Here is a 16,024-nt window from a genome sequence, read left to right on the forward strand (position 1 = left end):
AATCCCACCTGGTCATGGTGTATGATCTTTTTTATATGTTGTTGGATTGGGTTGGCTAAAATTTTGTTGAGAATTTTTGTGTCTATATTCATCAAAGATATTGGCCTATAGTTTCTTTTTTGGTGGTACCTTTGTCTACTTTTGGAATTAGGGTGATGGTGGCATCATAGAATGTGTTAACAATTGAGATTTTAAAGCAAAATCTTTTCATTCCCCATTTTCACCTGTAGGTCTAGTTAGTCTCAAAGTCATGCTGTTATAAAAGTAAGTTGGACTTTTGGATAGTAATAAAGCTGAAAATTAATTTCCAAAAAAAACTATGAAATAATTCTCTTTCTTGTGTGGTTATACTAATCTCTGTATCTGGTTCTGTGTTTCATTGCTTAACAATATATTTTGACAGTTTTGTAAACAAGAAAAAGCAACATATATATCAGCAACAGTAGTGTAACTTTACATAGGACAACCTGTTTAATCCCCAACACAGTCTAACCTTATCTCATTGACTTTATCTCATTGTCTTATTCAGGAAATATTTAAGGCAATATCTCTTGAAATACATTGGCATTAATGTATTCTCCTAGATATTATCAGTGTTATTTCAGTAAAAGTAGTCTAAATCAAAATATATCTGCTGAAAAATAGTAGTACGTTTTAAAAATGACACTGCCGTATATTTTTAGCAGATTCTATTTTTATTAAACCAAAGATGTAAATTTACATATTTTCTAGATAGAATAAGAAAGTGACCACTGGCAAGTCTATCAAGACATAAGGTTAGATAAGAGTAATGCTTATCTTTCCTGTGAATTTATGGAATAAATAAGGTGATTCTTACAAATGTAGTTCTGTTTTCTTTCACAGCTTTCACTTTCATAAGCTTCTCTTGATCTGTAAGATAGACAGGCCTGTAGTGATTGAGGTGTAGGAAGATCAAACCTAAAGGAGAAGAAATAGCATAGTATCCATGCAATTATATAACAAGCAAATACTAGGGAGAAGAAATATAAAATTTTCATTTCATATACAAATATTTAAAACATAATATATATGTAATATGATGTGATTGAATTGAATTTCTACTAGTAGCACAGATAAATAAGATCTTTATAAATTCAAAAGTTACTAATAGATTATTAAACCTTAAGTATTTAATAAAAATTCAAAGAAGAATGTAAGGTCTGAAAGGAAGGAGAGCATGCTGGTTATCATTGCTTATAAAAGCAGACAGAAATTAAAAACAAAATAATAAAAAGCCTATGAATAACAGGTCCAGTAAATTTTTCTAGTGGAGAAAAGAAACATTTTTAGGCTCTATAGCCTTTAGGCCCATAGTGAGTAGAATTTAAAATGCAAGAAGATTCTGAAGTATACCAATGACCTGGAAGTTGAGTCTTAGAGAAAATGTGGTTAGAGAGAAAGTAAGAAGATATTAAACCATGGTTTGTGTTATGGGCTGAATTGTGTCTCCTTAAAAATACATATGTTGAGGAGTTCCCTAGTGGCCTAGATGTTAAGGATTTGGTATTGTCACTGCTGTGGCACAAGTTCACTGCTGGGCTGCGAACCTCAGTATGCCCAAGGTATGTTGATAATCCTGCCTTCTAGTACCTTGGAATATGAGTGTATTTGGAGATAGGACCTTTCAAGAGGTAATTAAGATAAAATGAGGTCATCAGGGTGGGCCCTAATCCAGTATTGCTGGTGTCCTTATAAGAGGAAATTTGGACACAGACAGGGGAAGATCATGTGTAGACACATGGAAAAGATGGCCATCGGCAAGCTAAGGTCAGAGGCCTCAGGAGAAATTAATCCTGCCAACAACTCGATCTCAGACTTCTAGCCTTCAGGACTGTAAAGGAAATAAATTTCTGTTAGGTAAGCCACTCGGTCTCTGGGAATGTGTTGTGAGTAGCCCTAGAAAATGAATACAGATTTTGGTACAAGTAAAAGGTACACTGTAAAAAATACCTAAAAAAAAAAATGAAAGTGGTTTTGGAACTGGGTAATGGGAAGAAGCTGTAAGAGTTTTGAGATGCACATCAGAAAAAGCCTAAATTGCCTGGAAGAGACAATTGGTGGAAACATCGATGTTAAAGGTGTTTCTGGAAAGACCTCAGATGGAAAAGGGAAACATGTTACTTGACACTGGAAGAGAGGCAATGCTTGTTATAAAGGGGCAAAGAAGCTGGCCAAATGGTTGTCTAGGGTCTTTTAGTAAAGTGAAACTTGTAATGGATGGTCCTGATATTTAGCTGAGGAGATTTCTGAGCAAAGTGTTAAAGGTACAGCCTCGTTCTCCTAGCTGCTTTTAGTAAATGTGAGAGGAGAGAGAGAAATTGAAGAAGGAATTATTAAGCAAAAAGGAACCAAGAACTGAAGATCTTGAAAATTCTCAGACTGTCCGTCTTACAAAAAATGAGAAAGTGTGTCTGGAGAAAACATCAAGCCTGTGGCTGGAAAACCATTTGCTAAAGAGTTTATGGTGTCCTTTATAGATGCAATAGACCAACTAAGCAGAATCCAGGAATAGAGATGCAGTTACCCAGGAAAGGCTTGAGGAGGAAATTCTCGTCCGATGATTTGACCATGAAATGTGAGAAACGTGGGAGGCCGACACAATTTTTGAGAACTTATACTGGCAGAAACACTGCCAGCTTGGACTGAAGGGGACAGAGACAAAGAATGAAATGAAGGACGGCTGTCAGACATCCGGGATTCTACAGAGTGGGCCAATATAGTTATATGGCTATGAACAAGTTTCATCCTTCAAGATGGAATTCCTGTTGTGGCTCAGTGGTAACAAACCTGACTAGTAACCATGAGGATATGGATTCCATCCCTGGACTCACTCAGTGGGCTAAGGATCTGGCATTGCCATCAGCTGTGGTGTATGTAGGCTATACGTGGCTCAGATCCTGCATTGCTGAGACTGGTGTAGGCGCTGGCTGCAGCTCCGATTAAACCCCTAGCCTGGGAACCTCCATATGCTGCAGGTGTGGCCCTAAAAAGCAAAAAAAAAAAAAAAGTTTTATCCTTCAAGAAAAGGAAAGAAGGACCCCAAAGACAGTTTGGAGGTTGGAAGGGCTTCCATTGGCACTGCAAACCCAAGAGGCACAGGCCTGGGGATTATCCCCTTACTCAGAGGCTCAGAGAGTGGGACATCTCCTTAGGGTCAGTGGGCCAGGACACCACTGCCCAGAGCCAAGGGATTGGGTGAGAGAACTGCCCAGGGACCAGAACATAGAGGCCTAGAAGAGAGAACATGGAGGTAAAGGGAATTATTCTTGGCCCTTAAAAAAGCCTTCCCCCCCAAGTAAAGTTTGTTTTCACCAGTTAAACTGAATCCTGTAAAAAATTTGAAATTCTATTTTTTTTCCATGAGAATACTAACTCCTTGTCATTATCTGTCTGATATGCTGATTTTCTTCTTCTTTGTGTAGTTTATTTTTTTAATTATAGTTGATTTACAATATTTCTTCAATTTCGCTTGTACAGCAAAGTGACCCAATCACACAGAGTTCTCCGTGCTGTACAGTAGGAGCCCATTGCCCATCCATTCCAACTGTAACAGTTTGCATCCACCTGTTGGCCCTTAAAATCTAATGGAATTTTTCCTGCTAGGTTTCAGACTTGCTTGGGACCCATCACTCCTTTCTTTTTTGATTTTTCCCTTTTTGACACAGGAATTCTATGTCATTCCTACCATGGCATTTTGAAAGCAGGTAATTTGTTTGAATTCACAGGCTCACACCTGGAGAAGAATTTCACGTCAAGTCTCACCCATACTTAATTTAGGTGCTAGTTAGATGAGATTTTGAACTTAGAGTTAACGCTGGGATGGGTTGAGAACTGGGGGCTGTTGGGATTGGGTAAATATATTTTTCATATGAAAAGGGCATTCATTTGGGGAAGCCAGAGGGAAGAGGGATATGGGCTGAAACCCTGTCCCTTCAAACTTTATGTGATAAAGTTCTAAATCCAAGTATTTCAGAATGTATTTGGAGATAAGTTTTTCAAGAGGTAATTAAATTAAAATGAGGTCATTAGGGTGGGTCCCAATGTAATATAGATGGTATACTTATACGAAGAGAGAATTTAGACATAGGTACAGAGGAAAGGCCACATGAAGACTCCAGGAAAAACAGCCCAGGAGACAGGCTTCAGAAGGAACCAACCTGCCAACATCTTGATCTTGGACTTCTAGCCTCTGCACTTTATAAAATAAATTTCTCTTGTTTAAGACACTTGGTCTGTGATACTTTATTATGACAGCCCAACAAACTGAGATGATATGTAGAAAAAGTCTCAGGAGGGGCTAATTGAGGAACTGAGTTATGTTACCTGTTTCTTCAATCATGCTGGATATGGGAATGGATTTAAGTTACTGTCTCATTTCCCAGTTCCCTCAATGACCTTGAAATTCTTCCCTAGGAACCCTTGATTTCTGTTATTTTGGTCAAATGTAGCAATTAAGTCAAGAGCAGAGAAGTCTGCATTATATTAGACAGATACTTACATATCAGAGGGCAGAAGTGAATCATTTTCCCACAACCAGTGCCGGTCAATCCCATTGTAGTAGACTCCAATCCAAAAGAAATATTTTAAAGAGAAGAAATGCTAGTGATAAAAAAATACATACAAATTCCCATTATTACCTTTTAATCAACTGCATGGAAGTACTCTAAAAATGTCAACATCATATTTATATTTATTCAATTCATCCAGTCCACAAACTCATTAAAGCATGCTATATTCCAAGACTATTTTGAAATGCTAATGATACAGCAATGAACAACACATATTCCCTGCTGTCATCGAGATACAGAAAATAAATAAAAATGAGTAAAAAGATAGTGTGGATTTGGGGCATGATGGAGCAAAGTTTTTAAAAGAACAGCAATACCGTGATAGACATTTTGGAGACTAATTTTTCCTCCAATGTCTATCATGTTTCTTCATATGCATAATAGAATCTCCTTTACCTGGGGAACTCACATAGTAGGTACTTTAACTCAGTGCTTATGTACATTGCCAGAGCTGGGGACAGATTTTCCATCTTCATCTAGTGTTCTAGATCCTGATGCACTGATTGCATAATGACAGTAGTTTTGGACCACAAAGGCTGTACCATCTTGGTATTGGACTATACCAGGTTCTTTTCTTCTCTGATTGAGATTGTCCTTATAATAACTGTCTCCTTCTAAATTCATTCTTTTTTTTTCTTTGTTGGTCATGCCCATGGCACTTGAAATTCCAGGGCCAGAGACTGAACCAGTGTCACAGCAGCAACCCAAGCCACAGCAGTGATAATTCTGGATCTTTAACCCTCTGAGTCACCAAAGAACTCCTCTAAATTCATTATTTTAAAAAATATATATTACAGTTGACTTACGGTATTCTGTCAGTTTCTGCTGTACAGCAAAGTGCCCCATTATACATATATATACATTCTTATTCTCATATGATGTTCTGTCACAAATGATGAATACAGTTCCCTGTTTTATACAGCAGAACCTCATTGCTTATCCATTCTAAATGTAATAGTTTGTATCATTCTTTATACATTCATGAAAGGCATTCTCACTATTATTTCAAAATATATCTTTCCTCTTTACACAGGAGGTCGATCCAATGCCACATTTTGCTGATGAAATGTAAATAAAAGACAAACTGCTTATAGACTTCAGCCGTTTGTCTAGTTCTTTTTTTTTTTTTTTTTTTTTTTTTTGTCTTTTGTCTTTGTTGTTGTTGTTGTTGTTGTTGCTATTTCTTGGGCCGCTTCCGCGGCATATGGAGGTTCCCAGGTTAGGGGTTGAATCGGAGCTGTAGCCACCGGCCTACTCCAGAGCCACAGCAACGCGGGATCTGAGCCGCGTCTGCAACCTACACCACAGTTCACGGCAACGCCGGATCGTTAACCCACTGAGCAAGGGCAGGGACCGAACCCGCAACCTCATGGTTCCTAGTCGGATTCGTTAACCACTGCGCCACGATGGGAACTCCTGTCTAGTTCTGAGGTCAAGTAAAATGTCAAAGAAGTCAGGTAAAAATTTAATCCAGCTCATCAACTTCATATATTTCACATATCATCACAATGCTCAGTTAAAGTAATAACTTACCATCTCCTCTCTGTTTATCCTAATGAGACTGGAATTTAGAGATGAACAGGCACGTTGACTGTCTTTCCAAGTTAACTCTTCCTTGGAGATGTAGTAACAATTGCATCGGAACCAAACCCAATTCTTTGGACAAGAATGATGAGGTCCCAGACACAGTTTCTCTATCATGGCATTGAAAACAATTACAAAACTGATTTTATTATTTTTTAAAATGTACTGTGCAAACAGAAGTCCACCTTTTGTCATTAGAGTACATTATGTGCAGGCAACAAAAATTACTCAAAATAAAATTATGAATTAGAAATGAAAATTTTTCTTATTTTTCTCTCAACTTGCTGTTACATGTTGGACCCTTTATAGATCACATAACGCAGGTGAACTAGAAGCTATTCATTTAGGGAATGGCTGAACTACTAGTATTCTTACTTCCATACCCTTATAACATTTAGAGGCTGGAATGTCTTCACCTTATATAAACATTAGATTAATTTTTGTTGAGATTTTACCCATCTAATACAACGCTACCCTTCAAAATTTGTTCTTACATCAGGCAATTCTATTCCCCTACAAATGTTGGAAATCTTACAAGAATTTCTTTGAAAAAAAAGAAACAAAAGCAACAACAAAACAAAAACCACACGCACACACACAAAAACCCACAAAACCCTTACCTCTGTCTTCGTATCTTTCAGTTAGTTATATACAAACCTCTGTTTCACATGACTATAAGTTATTTAATGGCTGGGACTATGTATATATATTATATTTACTATTACACATACTAGAGTAACTTGCCCCGAGAAATCTCTATGTTTGTGAACCCAACACAATAATACATTTAAATCAATGTAAGAAATCAATCTATAAAACCAGTGCCTACCTTTTTGCTGGATTATGAGAGGAGATTGTTTGGAAGATGCTGCAAAAATAGTCAAATATCATAAGTAGATCTTTCTTTAAATTGAAACATCAAAATAAAATAATCAAAGACTGTATTCCCTAAGTGTAAATCGGCAATTTTCAAGGAAATAAAAAGGGAAGAATTTTGATCAGGTAAAATTGTTGTGAGCCTAGGATCTGCTTAATGCATTCTATGAAATAAACCATGTTCTCAAGGGAAGACAATGTGGAGGACTGTAGTTACTTACTGCTTGCAGTCAAAACAACCACTGCAATGGCTACAGCCATTAGGAAAAGGCACATGACACCCAGCACACTAGAAATCAGCCTCCATGGAAGAGGTGAGAAGTCTCCTGAGAGAACTGAATACACAAGCACAATTAAAAGCAAATCAAACTCATGGCTACCAAAGGGGAGGGATAAATTAGAGGGTTGAATTAATACGTACACGCGACTATATGTAAAATAGATAAGTCACAAGGACCTACTGCATAGCAGAGGGAGATCTACTCAACACTGTGTAATAACCTACAGGGGGAAAGAATCTGAAAAGGAATGGATATATGTCTACGTATAACTGATTCACTTTGCTATACACCTGAAACAGACATAACATTGTAAGTCAACGATACCCCAATAAAATCGATTAAAAAAAAAAGAAAGCAGAGGGAATTGTTGAAGCAAGACAATCAGGACAAATAAATGCTTTAGAGTAGTGTACACCTAAGAACACGTCAAATACATGATTCTCACAACAAACCTGTAAAATATTTTTACCCAATTCTAGATAATAATGAAATGACTGAGGTAAAAAAAAAAAAAAACGTCATTTTTTACATAGGCTATTTGTCTAAGATAACATGACCAATTCACAGTAGAGTCTCTAATTCACTAATTCTGCCTCTAAATCTTTCAGTCATCCCTCGCCACCAAAAAAAAAAAAAAAAAAAAAAAAGGAGGGGAGGAAGGGAGGAAGGAAGTGGGGGAGGAAGGAAAAGTCAAGCAAGAAAACTGCAAAACCAGAACAGCAATTGATTCATTTAGACACTGAGCTCTTCCCTGCTTGAAAAGTAAATGTGATTGCTGCATGTTAGATTAAGAAGTTAACAAATATCACTCATTTTTCCCACACATATTCCCTCCCTTCCTTAAGTCAATGAACACATATCAAGGTTCATCATGTGTTGTGCAAGAATGAGAGCCAGTGATGGAGCTACAAAAGTATAAGCTGCCTCCACGCCCAATGGATCTATAGTCCACCAGTTGGAGACAGTTGGAAGATCAGAAGCAATGAAATGCCAGCTTATTTTTGTCATTCCAACCCTAGAGCAGATTATCTAAAAAGATAATCTGTGAGGATCACCCTGATCTTTCATACTAAATTCCTTTCTCCCACTGAATTTATTCCTCAGTATTATCATGGCACTCATCTCTTGACTTATGTTCTCTTCATTCATTGTCACTATTACACACCACTCAACCTAGACCTGATTGTAGGTCACCCGGCTGATTGCACTGAGACCAAATGCTTATTTTCCTTTTTATATGCCTCCTAACTGCTGTGTTCAGCTGAACCAAATTCTACCTTCTCTTTCTGTATCCGGGTTACAGATATCTGATGAAGGAAGTCAAAAAGCCTGGTCCTAACTCACCTCAAGTTCTCAGACTTCACCTTGATTCTCAATGGCCTTTGACAATGATTTACTATTGGTCAATTTCTCTCATTTTCAGCATTAGTATGTTTTTTCAAATATCCACCACTGCGCATTAGTCATCTCTCCTACAGAAAATGAGCAAAGATCAAAAGACTGAAAAACTAGAAAGTTTTGATGAGGGGAAGATGTCAAAAGCTGAGGTTTCATTTCATTAGAAATCTCTTTGGATTCTGATCTCTAAGTTTTAATCTATTTGAATTTCCATTGGATTGTATACCTCTCCACCTTTCTCTATTGTTTCTCTCTGTCGCAGCAAAAAACGTGGCCCCAAAGCTGTCCCTCAGTGAGGATTTCCATCCCTTCACAAAAACAAGCACAAGCCCAGAACAAGATAGAATTAAAAGATACAGGAAGCATTGTCCAGGCTACTGGCTGAGCCAATCTAGGTAGAGGCTTTGACTTGGTGGGATTTTTCCAGGTAATTTAGGGAAGAAAATAAAAGCTATTTTCAGTTGAACAGTAATGTGTTCCAGGTACAATCACAGCCATGCTGAAACTATTTTTGAGAATTCAAATTCAGCAGTTTGAGAAATGTCCTTTAACCTTGTTGCAGGGTTAAAACACAACAATCTTTTCTGTGAGTCATAAAAACAATCCTGATAAAAAACCAGGAAAATGATTTATTGTAATTAGAAAGTCTACAATAAAATGTTAGCTACTCTCAAATAAATTATGTGAATAAATAAGATACAATTTTAAAAAATGACAGTGGGAACTGTTCTGGAACTTGGTGACAGGATCTAGAGCACTTTTGGAAAATAGGCAGATGATACAAACAATAAGAATTGTGAAACAAGGGGCTTAAACTGTTCATGACCAAAAAATTGACTTTTAAAGAGATGAAACAGAAATAGATATCCCTGAAACAGATTCTAATACATTAAGAGGGTTAGAATATGATAAGAGGTAAAAAAAAAATCTTCACTGACTCCAAAAAATCGATGTCAAAAATTCTGCAGATCCCCCAAAATTACTATACATAATTTCTGTTTTGTTTTACATGTTTGTTTAATTAAATATTTTAAGAATAGACTACATACAAATATATTCACATATCATAACCATGTAGATCAATGACTTTTCGCAGTGGGAACACACCTGCAAACCTTCATCCTAATTATAATATAAAACATTTCCAGCAACATAGAAGCTTCCCACAGGGCCCCTCCCAGGATCAAATGTAACTATTATCCCTTTTTCTACTTCCACCAAAAAAATAAAGAATATAAAAGGATAAGTCTAGAATTAACAGATACATAAGACAGAAAACAGCTTTATGGTGACTTCTAAAATGTACGTTTGTCTGTATTTTTAACATTTTTCCTAATGCACATATGTTTACTTAAAAACTATTGCTTATAATCCCTTCTTCTAGAAGGAATATTCACTTGGAATTCTATTATCAATTTCAAACAAACTTACCCCCGAAGTGCCTTGTTTTACCACACACAAAAAAATAAACCAACCATCCCCCCTCCAAAAAAAACACTTGGGTCGGGGGACAGGGAAATATCAGATTGACCTCTGCCATTTCAGAAAGCTGACCAGCCTATGGCTGAGCTTTTATCTCTTCCCAGAAGATCATTTGGTTTGGAAAAGACAAGCCTGTAGCAATTGCTAACAAGGTTCCAGAAACTAGAAAATCACTTGCAATTTTACGGTCATTAAACCTTATTACGCCTCCTTATGTTTCCTATTACCCAATCTATTTTGTGCTCCAAATTTAGAAGAAATATATGTATGGTTTGCATAAGTAAATAATTTTGTCAAAGATTATGGCATAAGGTGTATGCTACACTCTAGCCAGAAATCAATCAGTCAACATGTTTACTTTTCACATTACACAAACAAGGTGTCTACACTCAGCCCTTTCCACTAGATAGTCACTCTTCCACACTTGACCTTCTTGTCTCAAGGGAATTACTTTCCAACTCTTCTATCCATGTCTTTCCAACTCTTCTAATTACTTTCCTTTAAAGTCTACATCAACTCTCACTTTAGCAGTGAGATTTCTAAACTGGAATCCGAGTTGTCTTTTAAATTATTTACCACCTGGCCTTTGTCATTATCTGCATTAAACTGACATTTAAATTTTTGCTTGTATAGTTTCACTCCCTAATGCAATGTAGAAACATATTTGTGGACCCAACTGGTATCCATGAGGATGCAGGTTTTGATCCCCAGCCCTGCTCAGTGGGTTAAGGATCCCACATCACCCTGAGCTGTGGTGTAGGTCACAGACGAGGCTCAGATCCCTCATGGCTGTGGCTGTGGTGTTGGCCAGCAGCTGCAGCTCTGATTTGACCTCAAGCCGGGGAACTTCCGTATGCCATGGGTGTGGCCCTAAAAAGAAAAAGAAAAAAAAAAAAGAGAGAAACATATTTGTATATCTCCCTAGTGCATAGCATAGGTCAGTATATAATTTTAGGCTTTCTCTAAGTTTTTATTGACTACTCTATTTTAATATAGCTTACCTGTGTCATTGACATCTTCTGCTATATTTCTGTGCTGTGTGTTACAAGGTTTCTGGTGTTTTAGCTCCTTTTTGGTTAATGGCAACTCATTTGGACCAAATTTATGTTTAACATTATTTTTTCGTGTGTGCCTCTGCTGAGAATCCTGGTGTAGTGTACTATAACTTATGGGTTCTTCATCCATGTCTTTTTAAGACAAAAACTGTAAGGGATAAGAAGTTCAAATGTCAGTATGTCCTTCCACAATTTGGGAAGGAATATGCCAATAAATATAAATGAAACAATAAAATCTGAGTTGATAAGCAGATATACCTATTACATTTTCTGGAAGCATGTTATCAACAGTTTGAAGCCCCAAGTACAGGAAAACATACCACCAAGAAGATATTAGTAAAGGAACCAAGACACCCTTACAAGAGTCAAAAGCTATGTAACCAAATCTTATTATATAGAAAGTAATCATTGCCTTTAGTACAGAATTTAAAAATTAACTCTAAGTCTGAATGAATTCATCTTCAAAAATTCCAATCCATTTCTCTATAACATTGTTGCAGTTAGCCTCTTGAAACTGAATAACAAAAGACAGTAGATGTTCTGCTACTATTAGAAATTGAAATACTATGCTTATTAGCCGTGATCCCCAGGAGGCATTGCACAATTTCCAATTAAAACACAAAGTTAACAACCTCATTTTTCCTAAGTGACTCCATATGAATAACATGACTAATGAACAATGTATCTTGTATTATTTTATAACTGAAATAAGAACACAGCCCATATGTGTGCAGAACTCATTGACGTACCAGGTTCTTTCTATGTTTTATATAAACTTTCCTCATTAAAAAGTAAATTAAAAGTAGATTAAATACCAAAATAGCTAAAATTCAAAGTTTGGAAGAATTTTTGTTGCCAATATTTTTTAACATTGGCTATCACCTTCAGTGCTGGCAAAATACTAATCAGGATGAAGTCACTTACTTGTCAAGATTCTAAAAACCTTCAATTCACGCTTCTTAAAGAACATTTATTTAAAAAGGTAACAGACATACATCAAAGATTTGGGAAGAATACAGTCAAATAAAGAAAAACTTTGACATGTTGATGTCAGAAAAAATATTATACTTAATGTCTAATAGTTTTATTAAAAAGGTCCAAAGACATAAACAGCACAAAGAATTGTCTGTTGGTCACATCTTCCAGGAATTGGGGGAGGGAGGATTTACAAGGTAATTAGAAATAGTGAAACGTACCTGAGGTGAGGAGGGAATTCCTTGTGCTAAGAATGAGTATGTGTAAGTCTGAGAAAGCAGGACCTGGTTGCTGGGCACAGAATGGAAACTGTGTATCACAATAGAAAATCTACTGGCCATGCAAGGTTTCATAATTAACCAACAGGAAATTCACTCTTTTTGTTTTTTTTGCTTTTGTCCTTAGCACCCACAATACACGTGACGTAATCTCACTTCTTGTAGTTGAGTGTAAGAAAAATTTTACATACCTTTAATTTTAAGCCATACTAAATAACAGCCTTTGTGAATCAAAAAAAAAAAGCATTGCTGAGATCAAATCTTCCTTTCCAATATGTATAGTTTCACTAAGATTTTACCATAGTTGCCTCTCTGGAGCCATGAATTAAATTAGATTAAGTCATAATGGCATGATAAAAAATTTGGTTGAGAGTTAAATTTTATATAGAGAGACAGAGAAATCACCTTTATTTTATTAAAGTCTCCATTGGGCTATGCATCTGATAAGTTTTGTTCATTTATTCATCAGTTTTCTTCAAAAAATTTTAACTAAAATATTAACTCCTAAAATGTGCTGGTTCACTAATACACTTATAATAGTAATTGGCACATATGATAGAGAGACAGATGGAGAGACAGACTCATTGGTATAATCCAAGGAAAAGAAAGTGCCTGATATATAGTATGTGCTGAGTAAATACCTGTTGATCATTAAAAGAATAAATAAATAGCTGCACAAATACATGTTTCTAATGGTATAAGTAGTGGTTAGGAAAAACACAAGATGCTATGAAAATATTTAAGACGGAAAATAACTTTTAGGGATTATGGAGAGGTTTTTCTAAGAAAGGGATGCTTAGGTTAAGTTAAAAATGATAAGTTGAATTAATTTAAGGGAGAATAAAGGGGTGGATATTACCCAGGTGGAAAAAATATGTAATAGTTACAAACGAATTTTTTTGTGAGATTATTTATTTCATTCAATAAACCTATAATCATAATTTGGATTTTCAGTCTCTACCAAAGGAGATGTTTTCAATCTGTTTATTTCTTTTTTGTAATTTCATTCAACCTCCAAATTGCTCAACTGTATGTCCTTTCCACAGAATGAACATAAGAAAATTCTTGTATACACCTTTGATTCAAATCTACAAATAAAGGAGTGAAAATAATACATAAAATTTTGGTATAAAATCTATCCCATTTCTTGTTTATTCTTGAACTAAACTGAGCAATCAGAAAGCAGACTAATGTGCTCATTATTTTGAACACTGACCTATTCCAGTAGAGATTTAGGGTTATTCTTGTATCTTTGGTTTGGGGGATGGAAAAAATGAATAAAATTTGACAGGATATGCTTCAAATAGTATGAACAACTTCTAACTTAAAACAACTCCTTCTGGGGTTCCCGTCGTGGTTCAGTGGTTAACGAATCCGACTAGGAACCATGAGGGTGCAGGTTCGATCCCTGGCCTTGCCCAGTGGATTAAGGATCTGGAGTTGCTGTGAGCTGTGGTGTAGGTTGCAGACGCAGCTCGGATCCCGCATTGCTGCGGCTGTGGTGTAGGCGGCCTCTATAGCTCCGATTAGACCCCTACCCTGGGAACCTCCATATGCCTCAGGAGCGGCCCTAGAAATGGCAAAAAGACAGAAAATAAATAAATAAAAATAAAACAACTCCTTCTAAGAGATATTCTAGAATTTCAAAAACGTCTTCATTGAGTTTTAAATCATTCATTGTTGTATTTTTTCCTTTGCCGGTATTTACTGACTCAGGGGAGAGCAAAACCAGCAAACCTATGTCCAGTAAAGCACGGCAGGCTCGAGTCACAAACTACCTGGGGCGCTTCTGAACCTGGTATATTCTCGCTTTTGGTCAGAAGCAGAAATATTTTTATTCCATAGCACCTCATCACCTATTTTCAGTGACATGTCTTGGCTTGCTTGAATCAGCTTGTTACGAAAATTATTTCTCCTTCCCACAGATGAAGAACCCACATGTTCGTACACGTTGGCAGGTCTTTTCCTCTTCCAGAGTCCACTTTCTTCTCTTTCCTGGAATGACTGTTCATCTAGTATCCTTGCTTGTTCAAGGTAACTGATGAGCCTATACGTTCATGAATTCAAATCTTAGAAAGTCATAGGAGAGGAGAAAAACTACTTATAATTTGAGAATCTGGTTTCTTTTCAATAACAGTTCTGACTTTAAATAAAATAGCCCGTTATTTTATTAGCAAAAAGAGTTTACGAACAGCGGAGAATTGCAACTTAGGATAAGTATGCTATGGTAAAATCTATAGGCAAGCCCCAGAAACAAAGGGAGACTTGTTTGCATAGAGGAAAGAAGGATGTTGGGAGGAGTGATATTGGATAAAGTTCATTGGAGGACATCGAGAGTTCAGGATGGTGATGACTTCTCATTGGCTGGGCTGTTGCTAGGCAGGGAGAAAATCTTGTTCTTTGCTGAGGAATGTATAGAAGGTCCTTCTTGTGGTGTCCTTAAACAACTGGCACATGAGAGCTACCAGTTCTGGTCCTCCTGGGTCTGTTTTAATTGAGGTTTCTTTTTTTTACTTTACACCAGGAGTAATAGTAAGACTATATACTTCAGGAAACTACAAAGCAATAATTTCATTTAATGCAATTTCTAGGAAAATCTTTGCTTCCCCTGAGGAACTGGTATGTTTTCCCTATAAATTAAGGAGAAATATGACATTAATCAGGCCTTCATTTTCACATTTGCTAAATCTTTAAGCAGATGTATGTGACTCAACCAAAACAACATATTCCAACCTGTGTTCTTTATTAGTGATCCATACCTTACACAGTAATTTATACTTTCCTCTATCATGACAGTTTTGAAAGTAATCACATTCGTCCATCACATGTTTTTCCCCCTGGAATGAGCACATTATGCATATGGACGCATACAGATATACTTACAAAATGATTCAGTCAATCAGTGCAGTGTTCTCTGACAATGCAGTAAAGAGAACTATTAAGCTTGCAAAGAAAACCCAAGAAAAGAACATTTTAAAAAATTAATGATATCCTGAAGTAATAAAAAACTAGGAAAGGTAACCATCACTCTGAATAGTTCTGTAGCTGGCATGTAGAGGCTGCTTGGGGTTGCATTTAAGCTTTTTAAAAAATAAAATAAATAAAACTATTGATAAATTAATAGCCAAGCTTTACCTAAGTCAAGCAGGACAATTTGGACAATGTGACATGGAAGCAGATGCCCCTGACTTTCTCTTCCTCTATGTACCCCTTTACTGAGGGGTAAGGTCTTTAATAGGAAAATATAGACTACTGAAAGGGTTCAGATGCTTTGGGTATGTCAAAATGTTGGAGCAAAACAAACCAGTGGAACTTTCTTCATTAACGCCTTTTCTTAGCTTCCGGCATTGTTCAGAAGGACTGGAATAAAACCTTCTAAAAAGGAAAGCATAGTCATGGGACTTGACAGACTCAAGAGAAAAAGAAGTTGAGGAAATGGAAACATTTCCCCCTGGGTTGAGAGCCTAATTCACCAGAATACAAATAAAGACAGGGGATCAGGAGGG

General features: G+C 36.5%; 1 protein-coding gene across 4 annotated transcripts; it reads right to left on the reverse strand.

Annotated features, from left to right (window-relative positions):
* Positions 675-12,598, reverse strand: LOC100519314 (natural killer cells antigen CD94). 4 transcript variants are annotated; one of them, XM_005655679.3, is made up of 7 exons: positions 12,462-12,598; positions 11,212-11,413; positions 7,271-7,384; positions 7,003-7,041; positions 6,123-6,283; positions 4,520-4,620; positions 675-939 (listed from the first exon to the last, which is right to left on the reverse strand). In XM_005655679.3, exons 2-7 carry the CDS (start codon positions 11,393-11,395, stop codon positions 795-797), a joined length of 744 nt encoding a protein of 247 aa, XP_005655736.2. In that variant the 5' UTR covers positions 11,396-11,413; positions 12,462-12,598; the 3' UTR covers positions 675-794. The 4 variants fall into 4 exon arrangements, 3 of the variants coding, with proteins under 3 accessions (XP_005655736.2, XP_013843844.1, XP_013843845.2); XM_013988390.2 differs by lacking the exon at positions 12,462-12,598 and adding an exon at positions 9,790-9,850 and having other exon boundaries at positions 11,212-11,349; XR_002344109.1 differs by adding an exon at positions 9,790-9,850 and having other exon boundaries at positions 6,123-8,802; positions 12,462-12,590.

The sequence above is a fragment of the Sus scrofa genome, chromosome 5 (assembly GCF_000003025.6).
Source record: "Sus scrofa isolate TJ Tabasco breed Duroc chromosome 5, Sscrofa11.1, whole genome shotgun sequence".
Classification (NCBI taxonomy): domain Eukaryota; kingdom Metazoa; phylum Chordata; class Mammalia; order Artiodactyla; family Suidae; genus Sus; species Sus scrofa.

What these genes read in the sequence shown, in the direction of transcription:
- LOC100519314 (XM_005655679.3), bottom strand. Translation starts at nt 11,395, where the DNA reads ATGGATGAAGAACCCATAAGTTATAGTACACTACACCAGGATTCTCAG. An exon ending in TCTCATAATCCAGCAAAAAG is followed by an intron (nt 6,284 to 7,002) that starts GTAGGCACTGGT and finishes ATGCCATGATAG; the next exon opens with AGAAACTGTGTCTGGGACCT. An exon ending in TCACTTCTGCCCTCTGATAT is followed by an intron (nt 940 to 4,519) that starts GTAAGTATCTGT and finishes CTTCTCCTTTAG; the next exon opens with GTTTGATCTTCCTACACCTC.